The 22,424-nt window shown below is 45.2% G+C and overlaps 1 protein-coding gene across 2 annotated transcripts in view; it reads right to left on the bottom strand.

Moving 5' to 3' along the window:
- Window positions 1–22,424, bottom strand: part of CCDC60 (coiled-coil domain containing 60) — a 53,139-nt gene that overhangs the window by 12,951 nt on the left and 17,764 nt on the right. For both annotated transcript variants that reach the window (XM_035098571.2, XM_060269729.1), the window contains exons 2-6: window positions 18,817–18,897; window positions 17,196–17,275; window positions 4,567–4,758; window positions 2,189–2,311; window positions 950–1,054 (exon numbers count right to left, since the gene is read on the bottom strand). In XM_035098571.2, the coding sequence (XP_034954462.1) occupies window positions 950–1,054; window positions 2,189–2,311; window positions 4,567–4,758; window positions 17,196–17,275; window positions 18,817–18,897 (581 nt within the window). The remainder of the gene's footprint in view (window positions 1–949; window positions 1,055–2,188; window positions 2,312–4,566; window positions 4,759–17,195; window positions 17,276–18,816; window positions 18,898–22,424) is intronic.

Here is a 22,424-nt window from a genome sequence, read left to right on the forward strand (position 1 = left end):
GGCGAGCTTTCAGTGGCTACACCCTGGCTTTTATTCCATGCCCCTTTTGGCTCTGCTGAGATACAACTGACTCTTGGGCCTAGCCACAGATCCTACATCCAATGGCAGGACCCAGTCATGGAAAGTGCCCAGCTTCTGGCTCTAAACACGTGCAGAGTGCTTTTCCTACGGCTAGTGGCCTGTCCTCTCTTGAAAGTATAGAATACGAAAAAAAATAACACCTCCACCCCACCCCCTCCACCTCATGTGACTCATTTGTTATTTTTGTATGTGTGACCTCCTTTTTTCTGTTTGTCTTTTGTTTTTCCAATGTGATTATTTTGTATTCGGAGGAAATTTTATTTGTTTCCTTTGTTTCCTTTTGATTTCTGTTTATGTTAGAAAATAATTAATATTTGCTTAGATTTTTATTTGATGCGCAATTTTGATTTGATTTTAATTTCTATGTATGCTTGGGTATGTTTTGATTTGTTTGATTAGTTTTGTTTGATTTGTAATTTATAATTTCAATAAAGTTTTTCTAACTCTTAAATAAATAAAATAAAGTATAGAATACGGAATTTACAGCTGTGTAGCCTTCTAAATCCAGGGCTAAATTCTTCAACCCAAGCTCATGGGATGACTTTTTTGCATAGTTTACTCACAGCGGTGAAGCCACAGTCAACCTCAACCAACAGGAGTTGCTCTACCCCAGGCATCCCCAAACTGCGGCCCTCCAGATGTTTTAGCCTACAAGTCCCATGATCCCTAGCTAACAGGACCAGTGGTTGGGGAAGATGGGAATTGTAGTCCAAAACATCTGGAGGGCCAAAGTTTGGGGATGCCTGCTCTACCCCATTTTCAGAGCCACCTCCCCATTTCCAAGGTATCTCCTTCTACCAAGCCAGAGGGGGGGGAACCAGCCCCCCCCCAAACAACCATCACCTGGCCTAACTGCACCAAGACCTACCTGGGATGCCAGCATGTGATCACAGGTTTCATGCTGCAGCCGGAATCCAGCGTCAAAGCTTCCAAGAACCAGTTGAGGGCGCATAGCTGCCGGAAGATAGAGTCGCTGCCAAGGAGAAAAAGAGAGAAAGGCAGGTGGTGGGTTAATTGGCAGACGGTGGGGCTGATTGGCAGAGGGGGTGGGCTCAGGGGCAGCAGGGCTTGTGAGTTTGGGGAGGGGGAAATGGGCCACAAGGCAGAGAACTACGCAACCAGGCTTTGGGCTTGTGGTCCTCAAAAACAACAGTTTAGGTATAACAATAACCACGACAATAATGAATTACTTCAGCCCCACTCATCTGACTGAGTTTCCCTAGCCACTCTGGGCAGCTTGTAACAGAATATGAAAAAAAAAAACCCACAGTGAAACACAAAACTTAAAAAAAAAACTTCCCATACAGGGCTGCTTTCAGAGGTCTACAGAAAGTCGTATAATTGTTTATCTCTTTGGCATTTTGATGGGTGTTCCACAGGGCGGGCGCCACTACCGAGAAGGCCCTCTGCCTGGTTCCCTGTAGCTTCACTTCCTGCAGTGAGGGAACCAAAAGAAGGTCCTCAGAGCTGGATCTCAGTGTCCGGGCTGAATTATGGGGCTGGAGATGCTCCTTCAGGTATACTGGGCCGTTTAGGGCTTTTAAAGGTCAGCACCAACACTTTGAATTGTGCTTGGAAACATACTGGGAGCCTCTGTAGCTCTTTCAGGACCGGTGTTATATGGTCCCGGCGGCTGCTCCCAGTCACCAGTCTAGCTGCCGTGTTCTGGATTAGTTGTAGTTTCCGGGTCACCTTCAAAGGTAGCCCCACAGAGAGCGCGTTGCAGAAGTCCAAATGGGAGATAGTGCATGTACCACTCTGGCAAGACAGTGTGCGGGCAGGGAGGGTCTCAGCTAGCATACTAGATGGAGCGGGTAGACAGCTGCCTTGGACACAGAATATATGCTAAACTCTCTTGCAGGTACTGTTCAAGGGAAACAAACACTCTTCCTTTAACCACCTGCTTAGCATCTTCGTATTCCATACGTGGTTATGACCCCCCTTTTCCCAAGGGAACAAATACAAAGGAGCCAAAGTCCCCCCCCCCCCGAGCATGTACAGAGAGCCTTTCCCAGACCAACAAGCCAACTGCAAGTGGTCTCTGAAAAGAAATGGCAAGCAGAGAATCAGAGAGTATTCCCGATGTTATTAACGCCTTTGAACGTACAAATGGGCTTCCGGATGCTTTTCCGACAGCAGGCCGTTGTAGACGGGGGTGAAAGGTCGGACAATTTTCTTCTTCTTCTTCTTCTCCGTCTCTCTCAGAAAGGGACATTCTGTTAGAAAGAAACTTGGGGGAGAGAGGGAGAGACAAAGAGACACAGGTGTCAGAAAACAAATGCACAATCTGTTCTAGACAGGAACTGCTTATTGATCCCATTTACACCCGCTCCTGGCACTCCTTGTCCTCTCTGAAGAACACCCTGACCTGTAGAAGTTAGCACCCCCTTAGACATTTATAACTGCAGAGTCCTGTACAAGGAAAGTGTCATAATAGCAAAATCAGCCTCCTCTTCGGTCTCTTGCATGCTTAACAGCTAAAGATGCTCCTTTAATGAAGGGCTGGGGAATCTTTTTTTAATTTATTTTATTTTGACCAATAATTTTTTTATTGATTTCTTTTTCCAATTTTAACAATTTACACAATACATAATTGACAACTGTGCATCATATAGCTTTTTCCAGCTCTGACTTCCCTCCTCCCCCCAGCAGGTAAATTAAATCAATCCTCTCGCGTATTATCCAATTTTTACATAACATCAGATATTTAGGATTTATCTCATAACCGCTAGGGTTTCCATATCTTTATAATTATCTTTAGCATAGTCTACAAATTTACTCCACTCTTTATGAAATTTCTCATCGTCCTGATCCCGGACTCTGTGGGTCAGTTTGGCCATCTCCATGAAATCTAGCATTTTCGTTTGCCACGCCATTATTGAGGGTATCTCTTGTGATTTCCACTTTTGGGCGATTAATGTTCTGGCCGCCACAGTGGAATACATAAAAAACCTTTGGTCTGGTTTTGCAATCTCTTTATCCATCAGCCCCAGTAAGAAGGCTTCAGGGTTTTTTGGGGGGGGGAGGTGTACCTAAGTATCTTTTAAAATTCATTATACACCGATTCCCAAAATATTTTAAACTTAGTGCACCCCCACCACATGTGGAAAAATTCACCATCTGAATTTTTTTATTTTTTATTTACTTATTTTAAAGGTGATTTATATTGAGAAAAGTGTCTCATGTGCTTAAGGCATAGAGATATTATCACAATTCCTTCGAATACTGATTCAAATTGTGCCATGTGCCATGCAGAGCCTCCACTCATTCCCCCTATACCAGTGTTTCCCAACCTTGTGCCTCCAGATGTTTTTGGACTACAATTCCCATCATTCTTGACCACTGGTCTTGCTACCTAGGGATGATGGGAGTTGTAGTCCCAAAACATCTGGAGGCACAAGGTTGGGAAACACTGCCCTATACTACTGTCCGGTCTATGAGTGCCATTGAGTGTATACCCTAAACCCACGTGCAAGAGAGGCGTTCAAGGGCAAAGCACACGCTCTGCTTGCCAAAAGGTTCGATCCCCAGGTAGGGCTGCGAGGAACTCTGGCAGAGCTGCTGTCGGCCCGTGTAGAAAATGCAGAGCTGGGTGAGCCAATGGTCTGATTCGGTATAAGGAAGCCCCCTATGATTGGGGGAAGGGCAGCAGGTCAAGGGTGGAGCTCCTGTTTTGCAGGCAGAAGGTCTGTGGCTTGATCCCTGGAATCTCCAAATAGGACTGAGCTCCTGGAGAGCAGCTGCCAGACAGTGTAGATGACACTGAGCCAAGAATCTCACTTGGTATAAGGTAAAGGTAAAGGACCCCTGGACGGTTAAGTCCAGTCAAAGGCAACTATGGGGTTGCAGCGCTCATCTCACTTCAGGCCGAGGGAGCCGGTGTTTGTCCACAGACAGCTTTCTGGGTCGTGGCAGGCATGACTAAACCGCTTCTGGCGCAACGCTACACTGTGATGGAAGCCAGAGTGCATGGAAATGCCATTTACCTTGCCGCCACAGCAGTACCTATTTATCTACTTGCACTAGTGTGTGTTCGAACTGCTAGGATGGCAGGAGTTGGGGCAGAGTGACGGGACCTCGCCCCATCGCGGGGATTCGAACCGCCGACCTTCTGATCGGCAAGCCCAAGAGGCTCAGTTTAGACCACAGCGCCGCCCGCGTCCCACTTGGTATATGTAGGACTGCCATGCACCCTGGATCTTAGACCTAAGTCAACCGACAAGCCCTGGTTTTTACTTTTTGAAATATGGCAGCCCAAGGTTACACGGCCGTTTCTCACACTGTCTAAAATGTCTGGAGGGCATCGCCTTGGCCAACTCTGAGCTAGTCAACCTCGCAAACAGGTGTGTGTGTGGATGATCTCCTGAGACGCCGTCAGCTCAGCTCTCAATCGAACCTCAAGATTACCTGATGGCGCCGCTTCGAGGTCACATTTGGAAAAAGGAAACGGCTGTTAATAGATTAAGAGCCCCGAAGAACACCTACTCGGTCAGTTCTTCATCCCCTGAGTCTTCATCAGAGGACGACGAGGATGGATACTGCGGCGGCTGACAGTCAGTCCTCAGCCTCTCCTCCTCTTTCCACTCTTCCAGCCTGAGTGCCTCCTGCCTCTCTAGAGTTTCTCTGCGAAGCATATGGAAGTAGCCCCGGCCAATCTTCACCGAGTTGATCAGATACCTGTTAAAAATGGTGCGAGGTCAAGCACTGAATACGGAGAATACGGGGAATACGGAGATATATTATTCCCCTCCTGCAACCCTCCAGAAGAACTGTCTGTCTCTTTAAATTTCTGCAAAGAGTAAAGGAGCACATGTTGAAAGAAGTCCAGGACCCAAAGGGATTATGGGTTGTCTCAGAGGCATTCCTCTTCCTCAATCTTGTCAGGAGAACTTATTTAATTTTTTTTAAAAAATTAGATCTTTCTGAACACTATTCACAACCCCGAAAGTGCAGTAGCAGGGTGTGACATCACAACATAAACAGGGTAAACAAAATAAAAAAATTCCTTCAGTAGCACCTTAAAGACCAACTAAGTTTTTATTTTGGCATGAGCCTTCGTGTGCATGCACACTTCTGCACACGAAAGCTCATACCAAAATAAAAACTTAGTTGGTCTTTTAGGTGCTACTGAAGGAATTTTTTTATTTTGCTTCGACTCAGACCAAATGGGCTACCTACCTGTAAGGGTAAACAAAGAATTAATAATAAGGAAAAGACAAGGTGACGCGCCAAAAGTAAAGCAAGACGTTCTGAGCTGCAGTGGTTGGTGAATCTTGAGTATCTAAGTCTAATGCAGAGCTGGGCGATACAGCAACACATCGTCCAAAACCGGTTTCGATATTGGTTTCATATTTTTTAACCTAGCAGTATATTGCGAATCTTGATGCAAATCTTGATGTTTGTGTGTGTGTGTGTTATGCAAAAATCGCCCTGTTGTAAAAACCATGAAGCCAGCCAATGCTTCTACGTAGCTCCAATGTCCTTATTTCAGACATTGTGATAACAGTGGTGCCTCGACATACGAATTCAATCCGTTCCGAAGGCACCTTCATAGGTCGGAAAATTCGTAAGTCGAAAAGCGCCATTGGAAACGCGATTTCCCATAGGATTGCATTGGAAACGGAAAAATTCGTAAGTCGAAGCAACCCTATCTAAAAATTCGTAAGTCGAAAAATCCCTATCTAAAACCGCCGTGGTTTCCTTTCAGATGTCGAGACATTCGTAAGCGCGCGGCCATTTGCCCCATTCGTAAGTTGAAAAATTCAGTTGCCGAGTCGTTCGTAAGTCGAGGTACCACTGTATATTAGTACAGTGGAACCTCGGTTTATGAACACCTCGGTTTATGAATTTTCGGTTTATGAACACCGTGGACCCATCTGGAACGGATTAATTCATTTTCCATTACTTTCAATGGGAAAGTTCGCTTCAGTTTATGAACGCTTCAGTTTATGAACAGACCTCTGGAACCAATTACACCCATGCTTCAGTTTATGAACGCTTCAGTTTAAGTACTCCGCGGACCCGCCTGGAACGGATTAATCCACTTTCCATTACTTTCAATGGGAAAGTTCGCTTCAGTTTATGAACGCTTCAGTTTATGAACAGACTTCCGGAACCAATTGTGTTCATAAACCGAGGTACCACTGTATAGCAAAGGCATAGGCAAACTCGGCCCTCCAGATGTTTGGGGACTACAACTCCCACCATCCCCAGCTAACTGGACCAGTGGTCAGGGATGATGGGAGTTGTAGTCCCAAAACATCTGGAGGGCTGAGTTTGCCTATGCCTGCTATATCACAATGTTTAGCTGATGATATATCACGATGTCAAAAACCAGATATCGCCCAGCCCTAAATCATAGGAAATAAAATCCCACTGGATGATTTAAAAGCATTCTGGACCCCCCACCCCCTGGAGTCGTGCGGTTTGTGTGCAATTTTTCCCATGGTAGCCAAAGTCCGTAAGTTATAATACCACAGAGCCAAATGCGGATTTTTTCAAGGTTTCCCATTGCTGGGCTGTTGAAATCCCAGCAGCAGCTAAAATCCAAATCAAGAGCTCTTCGGAGTGACAAGCTGTCTGTCCGCATATTGATGAATGACAGTTGTGGGGGAGCCTGAGCAGGTGATTTAATTGTTTGGGATATTTCTTAATATACTCGGGACCGGAATAATGAAACCTGATGGCATTCCCACCAAAGGTGAAAGGATGTCCCTCAGAGCCCACAGGCCCTCCAGCAATCTTGTGTTGATTGCGACATGATAGGAAACATCTGCACAGGTGTGCAATTGCCATCTGTGCCGCCAACTCCCTCCCATATAATGAAACGGATTTATAGGAATTAGCTAATCGCAGTGATTTCCATTCAGATTCCTGTACTGGAACTGATGGGCACACTGTACGCCTAAACACAGAACCTACAAGGAAGGCGAGCTATTGAATTCCCTAGAGAGATTCTAGCCCATGGGTAGGCAAACTAAGGCCCGGGGGCCGGATCCGGCCCAATCGCCTTCTAAATCTGGTCCATGGACAGTCCGGGAATCAGCGTATTTTTACATGAGTAGAATGTGTCCTTTTATTTAAAATGCATCTCTGGGTTGTTTGTGGGGCCTGCCTGGTGTTTTTACATGAGTAGAATGTGTGCTTTTATGTAAAATGCATCTCTGGGTTATTTGTGGGGCATAGGAATTCATTCATTCCTCCCCCTCCCCCCCAAAAATACAGTATGGCTCCCCCACAAGGTCTGAGGGACAGTGGACTGGCCCTGTGCTGAAAAAGTTTGCCGACCCCTGGTCTAGCCCATAATGGAGGAGTCTGAGGATGGAGTGTTACTCCGAGGAACGCATCTCCCTGACCCAAGCGTTGGACTACCTACAACAGCCTTTGTCAACATTATATGCCTCTTGACATCCGGCAGGCTCCTTCAGTCTGCTCTTTCCAGCACCTGGCAAAAACATTTTCGCTTAGGCAAAGCCGACGCAGATATATTGAAAGTTGCCATGTGTTTTAAACTGGCCATTGCTGAATTTGATTATTTTATTTTTGGTAATTGCTGAATTTAATTATTTTCTGAAGGTTTTTAATCGCTGTGATGAACTGTTTGTTTGTCTGTTTGTTTTAACATGATAATTTAATCTTAACTCGTTTTGTAAACTGCTTTGAGATCCATTATTCATAATAATAATGATAATGATGATGATAATAATAATAATAATAATAATAATAATAATATTTTATTTATACCCCGCCCTCCCCAGTCAAAACTGGGCTCAGGGCGGCTGATACCAATAAAATTACAGTAAGACGTAAAAGAAAGAAAACAATTAATTAAAATACAGGTTAAAATACAGTTTAAATTTAAAATTTTAAAATGCAGCCTCATTTTAAAGTAGCCCAAATCAATACCATAAGGGAGGAAAACATAGGGGTCAGACTGAGTCCAGGCCAAAGGCCAGGCGGAACAGCTCCATCTTGCAGGCCCTGTGGAAAGATGTCAAATCCCGCAGGGCCCTGGTCTCCTGTGAGAGAGCGTTCCACCAATACTGAAAAGGCCCTGGTCCTAGTTGAGACTAATCTGACCACCTTATGGCTCGGGATCTCCAAAATGTTGTTATTTGTGGACCTTAAGGTCCTCCATGGGGCATACCAGGAGAGGTGGTCCTGTAGGTACGAGGGTCCTAAGCCGCTTAGAATCGTAGAGATAAATGCAACAGTGTAAATAAGTTTTGATGGATGTAATAGTGGAATACTGAATGGTATCGTTTTTTTGTAAAATATGCAGGGGTTTATGATATGCAAAATGCACCATGGAAAGAGAAGAAGGAAAGTCATTGATATCTTAAGGATGTAAAAATGAGTACTTTAAATTGTAAATAATAATAATAATAATAATAATAATAATCACACACACACACACACACACACACACACACACACACACAAAATGAGAAAATGATAAGAGTTGGAAGGGACTTCAAGGCTCATCTAGTCCAACCCCCTGGCAGTGAAGGAGGAGGAGGATGAATTCCTTATTGCATTTCTATCTTTTTCTTCAAAGGAACTTAAGGTGGCAAACATTCTTCTCTCCCTTCCTCATTTAATCCCCACAACATCCCTGTGAAGTAGGTTAGACTGAGAGGCAGTGATTGGCCCAAGATCACCCAGGGAAGTTCGTGGTCGAGTGGGGATTTGAACTGTGGTTTCCCAGCTCCTAGTCCAACACTCTATCCACAACACCACATTGGTAGACAGTCGTACCTCCGGTTATGAATTTAATCCGTTCCGGGGGTCCGTTCTTAAGCCAAAACCGTTTCTTAACATGAGGTGTGCTTTCGCTAACGGGGCCTCTGGCACGCGACTTCCGCTCACATCCCGGGGCAAAGTTCGCAACAAGGGGCACCTACTTCCGGGTTAGCGGAGCTCGTTACCCAAAGGGTTCGCAAGGAGGACGGTTCGTAAACAGAGGTTCCACTGTATCACCATCGTCACAATTATCATCATAGGATCACAGAATTGTAGAGTTGAAAGGGACCATGAAGGTCATTTAGTCGAACCCCCTGGAATACAGGAATCTTTTGCCCAATGTGGGTCTCGAACTCACATCCCTTCGATTTAGAGTCTTGTGCTCTACCGACTGAGCTATCCCATAACCACGATTCATTTATATCCCACCTTTTCTGCAGAACAGGGACTGAAGGCGGCTCACAAAAAAAACAACACGAAAAGCTAAAAACATATCAAATATAACAGTTAAAAAGCAATTGAACTAAAATGACTAGGTAAACAGTGGCTTCCATCGTAAGACGCATTTGTGCCCCTACAAGGCTGGTGTTCACATATTTAATAAATATATATGTGACATACAGTATAAGAGGAGAAGACCTCATCCAGATTCTAGGCAAATAAAGGCTTGGGGTTCAGAGAGAGATGGAGACAGTTGAGTTTTGCATTGGCTATGAGACTCCAGGAGAAGATTTCTTTCGTCTCTCTCTCTCTTATCCCTCCACCTTTTCTTTTTAAAAGAAGTCTTTTGTCGGATGACAGACGAGACAGACAATGGAAAGCGCTCACTGGCAGCAAAATGGATACATCACGACAAGTTGTTCTGCAGTCCGCGCGCAAAACATATTTCTACCCTGTCCGAATCAGACAAGCCCATCCATCTCCCGAAACATTGCGCGTACCTCCTAAAGTAATGGCTGCAACCGGGTTCAGAACACCCTCTTCCTTCCTAGCAATGCATTAAAACTACTCGAAGGCTACTAGACACTTAACAAATGGAGCTTCTGAATCTCAAGGTGATTCTCCGTCTGCCTGTAACATCCGTGAAATTCCGGACATATGGGAACCCATGTTGGAATGTATAGATTTTGGCAAATTTCCTTTAAAAAAGCTCAAAAACTTCTTTTTTCATTAAAAATATATATTTTATTTACGATTTTCAGGTTTATACATTTCAATAATTTTAATGTCGCTTTAATGGCGTGCTATGGTCCATGGGGTCACGAAGAGTCAGACATGACTAAACGACTAAACGACAACAATGTCGTTTTAACATTTCAAAACTTGACTTCCTTCTCCCTCTTTCTGCAGTTCCTTAAATTTATTTCTAATATTTTGTGAATATCCAAATTAACTTAATTTGTTCATTTATTCATCTGCTTTAAATATATACTTAGGAAACTGCAGTTTATCACAATAATCCTGCCAATGTTCTTATCTGTTTACAAGTTATCTGTAAATATCCAATAAACCATTTCCATGCTTTTATGAAAAGTTTGTTATCTTGATTTCTTATTTTTCCAGTAAGTTTTGCCATTTCTGCATATTCCATATGTTTTTGCAGCCATTCTTCTTTTGCTGGGACTTCTTCTTCTTTCCATTTTTGGGCAAGTAACATTCCTGCTGCTGTAGTTGCATACATGAATAAATTTCTATACAGTTTCAGTAGTTCTGTTCATATAATTCCCAAAAGGAAAGCTTCTGGGTTTGTTTGTTTGTTTGTTTGTTTGACAAATGTTATTTTAAACATCTTTTTCAATTCATTATATATCATTCACAGTAAGCTTTTAACCTTACTACAAGACTTCTTTTTCAGATTCTGCAAAAGCCCAACAACCTTTGTGTCTGGATTTTCACTTTTTGAAATATGGCAATCCTAGAAATGTATGCCTCCAGCAGTGGAGGTAGAACACGGACATTGTGGCTAGCAGCCAATGAGAGCCTTGCCGTCTCTGAATTTGTCCAATTGCCTTTTAAAGCCATCTAAGTTGGTTGGCCACGCCTTCCTCCTGCGGGAGTGAGTTCCATAGTTCGACTATGCGTTGAATCATACCTGCCAAGTTCCTGTGGGTGAAATAAGGTACGAACCGGAAGTAGCAGACCAGAAGTCGCACTGCAGTCATTTTGGAACTGGGCAGAGCTGCATCAAAAGTCGCTTCTGAGCATGCTCCGCCCAGTTCCAAAATGGCCACCGCACCAGAATAAACCGGGTAAAAACAAAAAAATCAGTTTTTCCAGCTGGGAACAGCTAGAAAAACGGGGGTTTCCTGGGGAATACGGGAGACTTGGCAGCTATGTGTTGAATAAAGAAATACTTTCATTTATCTGTCCCGAGTCTCCCAACTGTGCGGAAGCTCTCCATTTCACACACCAATTCCAATCTTTTAAGTTTAGTTCTCCACAATTCCATAGCAGTTTCTGATTTTTATTTTTATTTTTTTAAAAAAACTTCATCGAAATTCAGCAGCATTTAAGTGTCGTTTTCTCCAAATATATGTATACTGTTCCATGCAATTTTGCTTCGCTTGTTCCTTAAACTTGAGCAGTTGCATCCACACAGGAAGGGTGCTGCTGCAACTGGAACTGCAACCATGAATTTTGAACGATGACTGTGTTTCAGTTCGCATATTGTTTCAGAAACTGCAAATTAGAACTGAACTGAATTTCTACCCTGTCTGTACCAGGCAAGCATTATGTTCTGACAGCTCTCTCTCTCTCCCTCTCTCTCAACACACACACACACACACACACACACACACACACACACACACACACATTCTGTGCTGTCCCCGGCAGGTGGCACAAACAAGGGCTAGTCATTTTCACACGAGGGGTGGGGAGGGGGGCAAAGCAAATACCTTTCCATTTAAATCCTCGTTTCAAAAGCATCGTATTTATGCAGCAACTTAATAAAATTAGCCTCTGCCGCCAACTTGACGAGGAGGTAAGAATCATTCATTAAAATGCAAATGCATTTGAGATGAACTTTGGAATGCATTTATTAACAGTAATTGAGCTCCAGCCGGCTGGAAGTCACAACACGGATTTTCCGCCACCTTGCCGACAAAGGCCATGCCTTTCTTGTAAACTAATAACTTTGTCACTGGGAAAATTGAGAGGGCTCCCCCCCTCCCCCGTTTTCTGAGTGCTAATCATTTTCATTGGATTGCTCCGGCTCCTTTATAGGATTAAATTGATATAGATAAAGGTCGGGCTCGTACTGTACCAAAATAAAAATGACCTGGCAGAAAACCAGTGGGTGGGTGGCAAGCTGACGAGGAGCTCGCTTTCATGCTTAATACAACATCATGGGCATATAATTACCTTAAATCGTCTGACCGCCCCGCTGAGCTATTCGTAAATTTGTAACACGGAATTACAAAGGAGTCAAGCTTGAATAGGCCTGATGCATTACTTTGAAGCAGGAGTAGAAACATACTTATCAAAGGGTATGATCTGACGATTATTATTATTATTATTGACCTGTACTTCACCCAGAGGTCCCAGAGCAGGTTACAACAGCAAAACACAGTATTAAAAACAGGTTTAAACAACTGACAATTGCAAAATAACACACCTCGGAGTGTCAAAAGCCTAGGTAAAGAGGTGCGTTATCAGCACTCACCAGAAACAGTATAATGAAGGTGCCAGACTCACCTCCGAGGGGAGGGAGTTCCACACTTAGCGACCACCACATCTGGGCATCCCCAGAACCACCGTACACACTGCCCAGCTATCGCAGCAGTTTGGCTTCACCCCCATAGGCGCACTCCATTGTCTCACAAGACAACGCCAACAACGATAGAGTCTGCACTGTGAGAACAGGATGCTGGACTAGATGGGCCATTGGCCGGATCCAGCAGGCTTCCCCCCATGTTCTTATGTTCTTTACAGAGTTCCACTCCAGGGCAAACTGCGTCTCGGGTGCACAACTGGGAGACGCAGTGCTGTTGCCGGGCCCCGAAAATAGCACTTTCCTTTCATGACTGACGGCGTAGGTAATATTCCACCCATCCAGACACTCAGCTCCCTGTCTGCTCATGTCTGCTGTCTAATTAACGTGAGCTGTCATTCACAGAGAAAGAAAGTCTCTCTCTCTCTCTCTCTCTCTCCCCCCCCCCCCGCCGATCCACTCTCTTTCTCCCCTCTTTCTTTCTGGAACAGAATTTTGCAAACCTCCAGCCGTGACCGTGCAAGAAGCATGTTAATTAGAGCGCTGGCTGCCAAATGGCAAAAAAGGGGAAGAAGCCTAAGATACAAGGTAGCAGAGTACCTGTTTCCAAGCAACTGGCATTACCAGGCATTAGCTGCAGAGGAAGTCTAGTGTGGGCAGGTAATGCCAAAGCACCCAAGCAGCGGCGCAATTTCTCTCTTTCTCTCTGTCTTGCGGATGCTCATCGCATCTCCGACCATGATCACTGCCACACCAACAACCTGATCTGCTCCAGCTGATTTGCTGGCGTTGGGAGAGGAGGGAATTTGCAGAGTACGAAACAACAGCCAAGGCTATGTTTTGAAAAAAATGAATGAATGAATGAATGAATGAATGAATTCCTATGCCCCACAAATAACCCAGAGAAGCATTTTGAATAAAAGGACACATTCTACTCATGTAAAAACACGCTGATTCCCGGACCGTCCGCGGGCCAGATTTGGAAGGCGATTGGGCCAGATCTGGCCCCCTGGGCCTTAGTTTGCCTACCCATGATCATGAAGCTCACTGAGTGACCTTGCAGTCAGTCAGTCAATCTCAGTCTCACCTACCTCGTAGGGTTGTTGTAAGGATGATATGGTGAGGAGAACTATGCCCCCCCCACCTTGATTGAGCTCCTTGGAGGAAAGGTGGGGTGCAAATTTAATTAATAATTGTTGTTGTTTACCTGCCTGGGAGCTGCCTCTTTAGGAAAGCTGACATTTCTAGCTTTCAGTTATCATCGGAAAAGGGAAGAATTTGATTCCTTATTTAGGAACCAACGGTTGCTGGTAAAAGGGACCTCTTAACATCAGGAAACATTACTTTCAGGAAACAACTGGAGACCTTTTCGTTCCGACAAGATTTCCCAGCAAGATGAAAAGGTCTCTGCCTTAGGTACTCCTTTTTTGCATTGTTTTTTAATGTATATCTTCTGTTGGATTTTTTGTACAGCTTTCCAAACTGTTTTTAGCATTTTTCATGGCGGGTTTGAAAACTGCCTCAAGGCATAGGTAAAAGGTAAGGAATTAATCAAAATAGAGTTATTATTTGTTGGATTGAATCTGTACCCTGCCCTTCATCCTCAAGGGGCTCATGGTGGCAAACAGGTAACTTGGAGATAAAACTGAAGCAAAAAACATTCTAAAACAGATTAAAACATTACAAAAAACAATGATAACTAAAGACATTATAATCTAGCCAATGATCTCAGGGTTGCCAGAAACTGTGTTCTTCCGCCACCAAATGCCTGGGAAAACAGGATTGTTTTCAAATTCCTCCTGAAAGCTGATCATGATGGAGACAGGCGAGCCTCACTAAGGGAGGCGATTCTGCAACTGGGGAATCACCACTGAAAAGGCCCTGCCGTGGGTCAACACCAACAAGGCAGCCCCCAGTGGCGATGCCACGACCAAGGTCTCACCCGATGTTTGTAATAACAATGCTTTCTGCAAAAGCCCAGTCATCCAGCTGCTTTTCCTATCTTCTTGCTCAAAGATAACTTGTAGTTCTGCTCCTGATCTCCCCAGTGCTCAGAATACGTGCGTCTCTCCTTCCCCATACACCCACTGACATCTTGAGGAAACCTAGTGCAAGGGAGACCTGAAATAGCCGGCCAAAAGAATTAGGACAAATTGCACAATGCACAACTGCCCTAAGATTAACTAGCACCTGCCTTCTTTCTGTTGTTTACTGTCTGTTCTCTGCGGAACCGCTTTTGAAAGATGCTACTCTGGATGAGAATGTCAGTTTGGGGATGTATGTGCCCTTCTGCAGTTGGCAGCGATCGTTTGTCAGCGTACATTTTGTACCGGGCTGTTGCTAAACTCTGCAAGCGGTAAATCATGGCATTTGTACCCACGGCTGATGTTCTTGCTGCAAAAGTCTGATATTCAAATTAATGAGTATATGAAGACCAAAGGAGTCGCCATCACGTGCAATGAGCATACAAATGGAAATTTCCATCAGTTCCAGCCACCTCTGCTCAATTTTAAAGGGTCATCGCTGGAGACCACTTCATTTGGGACTCCCCGCCCCCCTTTAAACTGGCATTTCTCTGCTTTAGAAACCAATGCATGCACCAGCCAAATAAGAACATGAGATGGTCTGTTTTGCCACCTGTGCTTAAGCCTGAACACCAGTCGGTAGCACCTGAGTCTCTTAATCTCAGGGTCGTGGGTCGAGCCCCACGTTGGGTGGAAGATTCCTGCATTGCAGGGCGGCTGGACAACTCTACGATTCTATGATGGCATATTAAATTCCCACCATTGTAAAGGTAAAAAGGTAAAGGACTCATTGACAGTTAAGTCCAGTCAAAGGCAACTATGGGTTTGTGGTGCTCATCTCACTTTCAGGCAACCCAATAATACCCGCCCCCCCCTTCCAAAACACATTTAAAAGGGCATCAGATGTCAATCGGCCAAAGGCCTGGTTAAAGAGGAACATTTTCACCTGGTAAAGGTAAAGGACCCCTGACAGTTAAGTCCAGTCGCGAACGACTCTGGGGTTGCGGTGTTCTCATCTCACTTTACTGGCCGAGGGAGCCGATGTTTGTCCGCAGATAGTTTTTCCAGGTCATGTGGCCAGCATGACTAAACTGCTTCTGGCACAATGGGACACCGTGACAGAAGAAGAAGAAGAAGAAGAAGAAGAAGAAGAAGAAGAAGAAGAAGAAGAAGAAGAAGAAGAAGAAGAAGAAGAAGAAGAAGAGTAGTAGTTTGGATTTGATATCCCGCTTTATCACTACCCAAAGGAGTCTCAAAGCGGCTAACATTCTCCTTTCCCTTCCTCCTCCACAACAAACACTCTGCGAGGTGAGTGGGGCTGAGAGACTTCAAATAAGTGTGACTAGCCCAAGGTCACCCAGCAGCTGCATGTGGAGCAGCGAAGATGTGAACCCAGTTCACCAGATTACGAGTCTACCGCTCTTAACCACTACACCACACTGGCTCCAGAGTGCATGGAAATGCCATTTACCTTCCCGCCACAGCGGTACCTATTTATCTACTTGCACTGGTGTGCTTTCGAACTGCTAGGTTGGCAGAAGCTGGGACAGAGCAACGGGAGCTCACCCTGTCACAGGGATTCGAACCACCGACCTTCCGATCGGCAAGCCCAAGAGGCTCAGTGGTTTAGACCACAGCGTCACCTGCGTCCCTATTGTGCTTAAGAACATAAGAGGAGCCAATGGCCCATCTAGTCCAGAATGCTGCTATCGTTTGAGGACACCTCAGACATTAGGTTGCATCCAGGTAAGTTCTAGTGAGACTAGACCTACTGGAATCAATGGGCCTAAGTTAGTCATGCCTTTTAGTTTCATTGGATCAGTATGATAAGCACTGAATACAACTCAATGGGCTGCATCCAACTAAATAAAGCCACTTTAGAATCATAGAACTGTACAGTTGGAAGGGACCCTGAGGATCATCTAGTCCAACCCCCTGCAATGCAGGAATATGCAGATATCCCATACGGGGATCGAACCTGCAACCTTGGAGCTATCAGCAACATGCTCTAACGAACTGAGCAATCCACTAGCACAAGCACTCTTTTGGCTGTGCAAGGGAACTTCTGCTCCCTCTTGTCTCCCTGTGCTCCCCCTAAATGGGAGGGCCATGGCTCATTGTGTGTGTGTGGGGGGGGTGTCCACCAACCAACGGCAGAGATTCTTCTTTGCATGAAGAAAGTCACAACATCTCCAGGTAGGATTGAGAGAGACCCCCCTGCCTGGAACCCTGGAGAGCCATTGCCAGTACTGAGCTGGATGGACCAATGATCTGACTTAGTATAGTGAAGGGCTGTAGCTTGGAGGTACAGCATCTGCCTTGCATGCAAGGCAGTCTCAGGTTCAATCCTGGGCATCTCCAGGTAGGACTGGATGAGACAAGTGGCCAGACTTGGTTTCAGGCAGCTTCATTCTCTCCTAAATCTCTTCTGGACAGATACTGCCCAATGTCACCTCCCAAGAGGGTGGAAAGCCAGGTTCAAAACCTGTGGCTAGTACAAGGGTGATAAAGCACATCACCTACTTCTGGGAATGAGCTCAGAAAACAAGAGGAGAGTACAGGGATTCCTTCATTTGCAGGTCCAGATCAACAATTTTGCTAGACGTTGATATATGGTATCACACCATCCTTCTTACCTTGTGTGTGCAAGGTCTTTATGGAGGGTCCTCAGGTCCTTTTCTAAGTTTCTAAAAGGCAGGAGCTTCTTCTCAGGTTCCTGTAGACATTGAATGGAATGTTAGAAGAACCTTTGCTGGACAAGGCCAAAGGAGAACCTAGCCCACTGTTCTGTTCTCACGGGTACCTAACCAGAGGCCTTTGGGAAACCCGTAATCTCTGAGATCCCTATTGGCCACCCATCATGCCTCCCTGGGAACTGTGGCTGTGTGATAAACTTGGTTGCATTAAGCCTAAACCTCAAATCACAGGCTAGTTGAGAGACTGCCTTATCCTTTATACCACCATGTGTTAGGGATTGGGCAGAGGAGGAATGGTGGAGACCGCCTCCCTAGCCTGACCCTTCCAGAGAAGAAGAAGACAGTTCAGAATTACAACAAGGTTTTGAGGGAGATCACAGCTCAGAGGCAGATGAGGGGAAAAGCTGGGAAAGAATGGGAGAGGAGGAAGAAGAAGCACCAGAGGGGGGATAGCTGATGGACTCAGTGTCTTTAGAAAGCATTCCAGACCCCTCCTCTCCCAGAACCCGGTGGGCATTGAAATTAGGAGAACAAGAAGCTCAAAGGCAGAGGGCACTTTTCAGCACCTGTAGTGATGACACATGAGAAAGGGAGGGGGTGGAGATTCACTCGGGACAACGCCATTATTCCAAGAGGCTGCATTTCCAAGCCTCTCTCTGTGAATATTGAATAAAAAGCAGTCGGTAAGAACTTTTCATTGTCTTATCCGTTCCTGGCAACCTGCTGTGGGGGTTGGATCCTCTGACGCCTGACACCAAGAAATCCCTGTGGTCTGTGGGAGAGTCTTTCTTGCAAGTTCCAAAGATCACAGAAGCTTGGTCTGCCATAACTTGGAGCAGCGCTTTAAGTGTGGCTGCCCCGTTTCGTGGAACAGCAAGATATGACAGGCACACCCAAACTACATCTTCCAGAAACAAGCGGATGCCTTTCTGCTCCATTTCCCAGCTGGATAGACAGGACTCTAGCACGAACGTCCACTTCCTGGGGTTTTCATTTTGCTTCAAATACATTGCTGGTTTTTGTGTTTCTAATGATCTTCTATGTAAATTGCCTTAATGCAGTGGCTTAGAAGGCAATTAATAAATCAAAACTGACAGTCATGTGAATGTGAGAAATGGTCAGTGTGTGTGTGTGTGTGTGTGTCACGAAAACACACTTGTGGGTGTGTACACTGTCCTGTCTGAGTGTGCATCCCGCGATAAATTATATCCAAGCTATGCACCAGTGAAATCTGCCCTCAGCCAAAACGCTCATCATTCTCCTGCGTTTCCCTAGGTGGGGCCGCTTCTCCGTTTGGGAACCGATATATTGATTTATTATGCATTTATTGCACATCTATCCAACTTTTTTCCTGCAAGGAGCTCAAAGTGGCATGCATGCTTCACCTCCACCCTATTTTAACCTCAGAAGAACCCCGTCCAGTAGGTGAGACTGACAGAGGCAGGCCCTGGCCCATGGTCACCCGGTGAGCTTAATGGCCAAGTGGGGATTTGAACCCAGCACACTGACCAGTACACCACGTTGGCTCTGAAGACAGAGATACAGATCCTATTACATTTACCTTTGGTTTCCGCTTCTTAGCACTGACTGGTTCCACTGGTTCTGCCACTTCTTCGGGGCCAACATCCTCTCTGAAGAATCCCTACAAGAAGAGGCAAAACATTGTCATCAGTAAGGAGCGCTATGAGAGATAAATGAGCATAATGAAGATTCAAAGATAGCTGAAGGTATGTCTGGTGAATATACCAGCCTCTACCCTGCAACCTGATACACCCTCCAGATATTTTGGCCTGTAACTCCCCATCAGCGCCAGTAATGGGAGTCTGAAACATCTGGAGGGCACTGGCTTGAAAGGATGGAATAGACAAAGGCGGTTGTTTTGGGGAGCCAGCCAGGAACAGTGACAGAGCACTAGGTGGAGCCTGGAGCTGCCTAATTGATCTCCTCTGAAAGCGGAGCCACAAAAAGCATTACAGGAGGCTATCAAAATGAAGCTGGGCAGTGAGCATCACAGAGCGGTTGTTAGCCATACGGTGGGCTTAATAGGGCAGCAGCAAACCAACGATCAGCCTGGTAGAAATGAACCCCTTGTCCTCCTATAAATAAAGGCAATCAGTTCTCCTGAAGCACTTTTCGAGCTTGGCAGCCTGCAGCTCATCTTCCTGGATTGAGCTTGAAAAATGGAATCCCAGGGCAGGGATTCGTTTTTATGCTACCACTAAACAGATACAGTACACACACACACACACACACACACACACACACACACACACACAGAGCTATCACTTAGGTACAGCCCTTTACGCATTGCCTTGAACAAGAAAAAGAGGTTTTTGTTGTTGTTTTGCATTCAGATGCCAGAACACGCTGTTAAGATTGCAAGGAATGAAACCCAGCATACCTGAAGCTTGTTTTTTGGTTTTTGTTTGTTTGTTTTGCTTTAAATGAACTGAAGCATGTTGTTTTCCTCAAATACAAAATCCAGACATTAAGGACACTACTTAAATGTCTGTATATCTGAGTGCTGGAAGGCTCACAAAGACACAGGTTTGGGGAACAGGAAAAATATTCCAGGAACGATCACTCTCCAAGGGATGGGCCATAGCCCAGGAAAAGGATCTTAGCTTGGCGGTGGTTGTTGTTGTTGCTTAGTCGTTTAGTCGTGTCCGACGCTTCGTGACCCCATGGACCAGAGCACGCCAGGCACTCCTGTCTTCCACTGCCTCCCACAGTTTGGTCAAACCCATGTTGGTAGCTTCGAGAACACTGTCCAACCATCTCTTCCTCTGTCTTCCCCTTCTCCTTGTGCCCTCCATCTTTCCCAACATCAGGGTCTTTTCCAGGGAGTCTTCTCTTCTCATGAGGTGGCCAAAGTATTGGAGCCTCAGCTTCACGATCTGTCCTTCCAGTGAGCACTCAGGGCTGATTTCCTTAAGAATGGATAGGTTTGATCTTCTTGCAGTCCATGGGACTCTCAAAGAGTCTCCTCCAGCACCATAATTCAAAAGGATCAATTCTTCGGCGATCAGCCTTCTTTATGGTCCAGCTCTCACTTCTCGCTTGGCGGTTAGAACATCCAAATTGTATGTAGAAGCTCCCGGGTTCAACCCCAGGTTTCTCCAGGTAGGGCTGGGAGAGACTCGCTGTCTGGAAAGCTGCTGCCAGTCAGTGCAGACAATACTGAGATGGGCAGGCACACTGCGATCAACTATCTGCAACCAACCAGGACTTCTGGACTTTTGCACCAGCCGCAAAAATAAAATACAGTGGTACCTTGGTTTTCGAACGTCTCTGTTGACAAATATTTCAGTTTTTGAATGCCATAAACCTGGAAGTAAATGCTTCGGTTTTCGAACACACCTCGGAAGTCAAACATGCCATGTGGCTTCTGTACTGAGTTTTCCGTATTGAGACTTCTGTATTGGGTTTTCAAATGTTTTGGAACTCGAATGGTCTTCAAGAACGGATTACGTTCAGAAACCGAGGTACCACTGTACCTGTTTACATGTTGTTGTTTAGTCATTTAGTTGTGTCCGACTCTTCGTGACCCCATGGACCAGAGCACGCCAGGCACTCCTGTCTTGCACTGCCTCCCGCAGTTTGGTCAAACTCATGTTCATAGCTTCGAGAACACTGTCCAACCATCTCGTCCTCTGTCGTCCCCTTCTCCTAGTGCCCTCAATCTTTCCCAACATCAGGGTCTTTTCCAGGGAGTCTTCTCTTCTCATGAGGTGGCCAAAGTATTGGAGCCTCAGCTTCACGATCTGTCCTTCCAGTGAGCACCCAGGGTTGATTTCCTTCAGAATGGAGAGGTTTGATCTTCTTGCAGTCCATGGGACTCTCAAGAGTCTCCTCCAGCACCATAATTCAAAAGCATCAATTCTTCGGCGATCAGCCTTCTTTATGGTCCAGCTCTCACTTCCATACATCACTACTAGGAAAACCATAGCTTTAACTATACGGACCTTTGTAGGCAAGGTGATGTCTCTGCTTTTTAAGATGCTGTCTAGGTTTGTCTTTGCTTTTCTCCCAAGAAGCAGGTGTCTTTTAATTTCGTGACTGCTGTCACCATCTGCAGTGATCAAGGAGCCCAAGAAAGTAAAATCTCTCACTGCCTCCATTTCTTCCCCTTCTATTTGCCAGGAGGTGATGGGACCAGTGGCCATGATCTTGGTTTTTTTGATGTTGAGCTTCAGACCATATTTTGCACTCTCCTCTTTCACCCTCATTAAAAGCTTCTTTAATTCCTCCTCACTTTCTGCCATCAAGGTTGTGTCAGCAGCATATCTGAGGTTGTTGATATTTCTTCCGGCAATCTTAATTCCAGCTTGGGATTCATCTAGTCCAGCCTTTCGCATGATGAATTCTGTATATTAGTTAAATAAGCAGGGAGACAATATACAACCTTGTCGTACTCCTTTCCCAATTTTGAACCAATCAGTTGTTCCATATCCAGTTCTAACTGTAGCTTCTTGTCCCACATAGAGATTTCTCAGGAGACAGATGAGGTGATCATGCACTCCCATTTCTTTAAGAACTTGCCATAGTTTGCTGTGGTCGACACAGTCAAAGGCTTTTGCATAGTCAATGAAGCAGAAGTAGACGTTTTTCTGGAACTCTCTAGCTTTCTCCATAATCCCCTTCATGGATCAATGCCTTGTCGTGGCGAAGGGGCTTGAATAACTCAGAGAAGCTATGAGCTATGCCATGCAGGGCCACCCAAGATGGACAGGTCATAGTGGAGAGTTTTGACTAAACGTGATCCACCTGGAGAAGGAACTGGCAAGCCACTCCAGTATCCCTGCCAAGAAAACTCCATGGACAAAGACAAAACGTCTACCTGTTTACATGACACTCACACAAAAGCTTGGGCCTGGGATGGTTCAGTCGGTAGATCATGAGACTCACTATCTAAGGGTCATGGGTCCCAGATTCCTGCATTGCAGGGGGTTGGACTAGTTGAACCCTGGGGTCCTTTCCAACCCTATAATCCTATGATTCTATGATATGCTGTGTATCTCTTCCCACTTCGATTGCCTCCCCTAAAAAAAAGCTCAACAACTGTTTCTGAGGAGTTACTGCTTCACAATATTTTATATACGGTATATATATAAATTATATATAATAATTCTAACACTTCAAACCTTGACTTCCTTCCTCCTTTTTCTG

Source organism: Zootoca vivipara, chromosome 17 (assembly GCF_963506605.1).
Source record: "Zootoca vivipara chromosome 17, rZooViv1.1, whole genome shotgun sequence".
Taxonomy (NCBI): domain Eukaryota; kingdom Metazoa; phylum Chordata; class Lepidosauria; order Squamata; family Lacertidae; genus Zootoca; species Zootoca vivipara.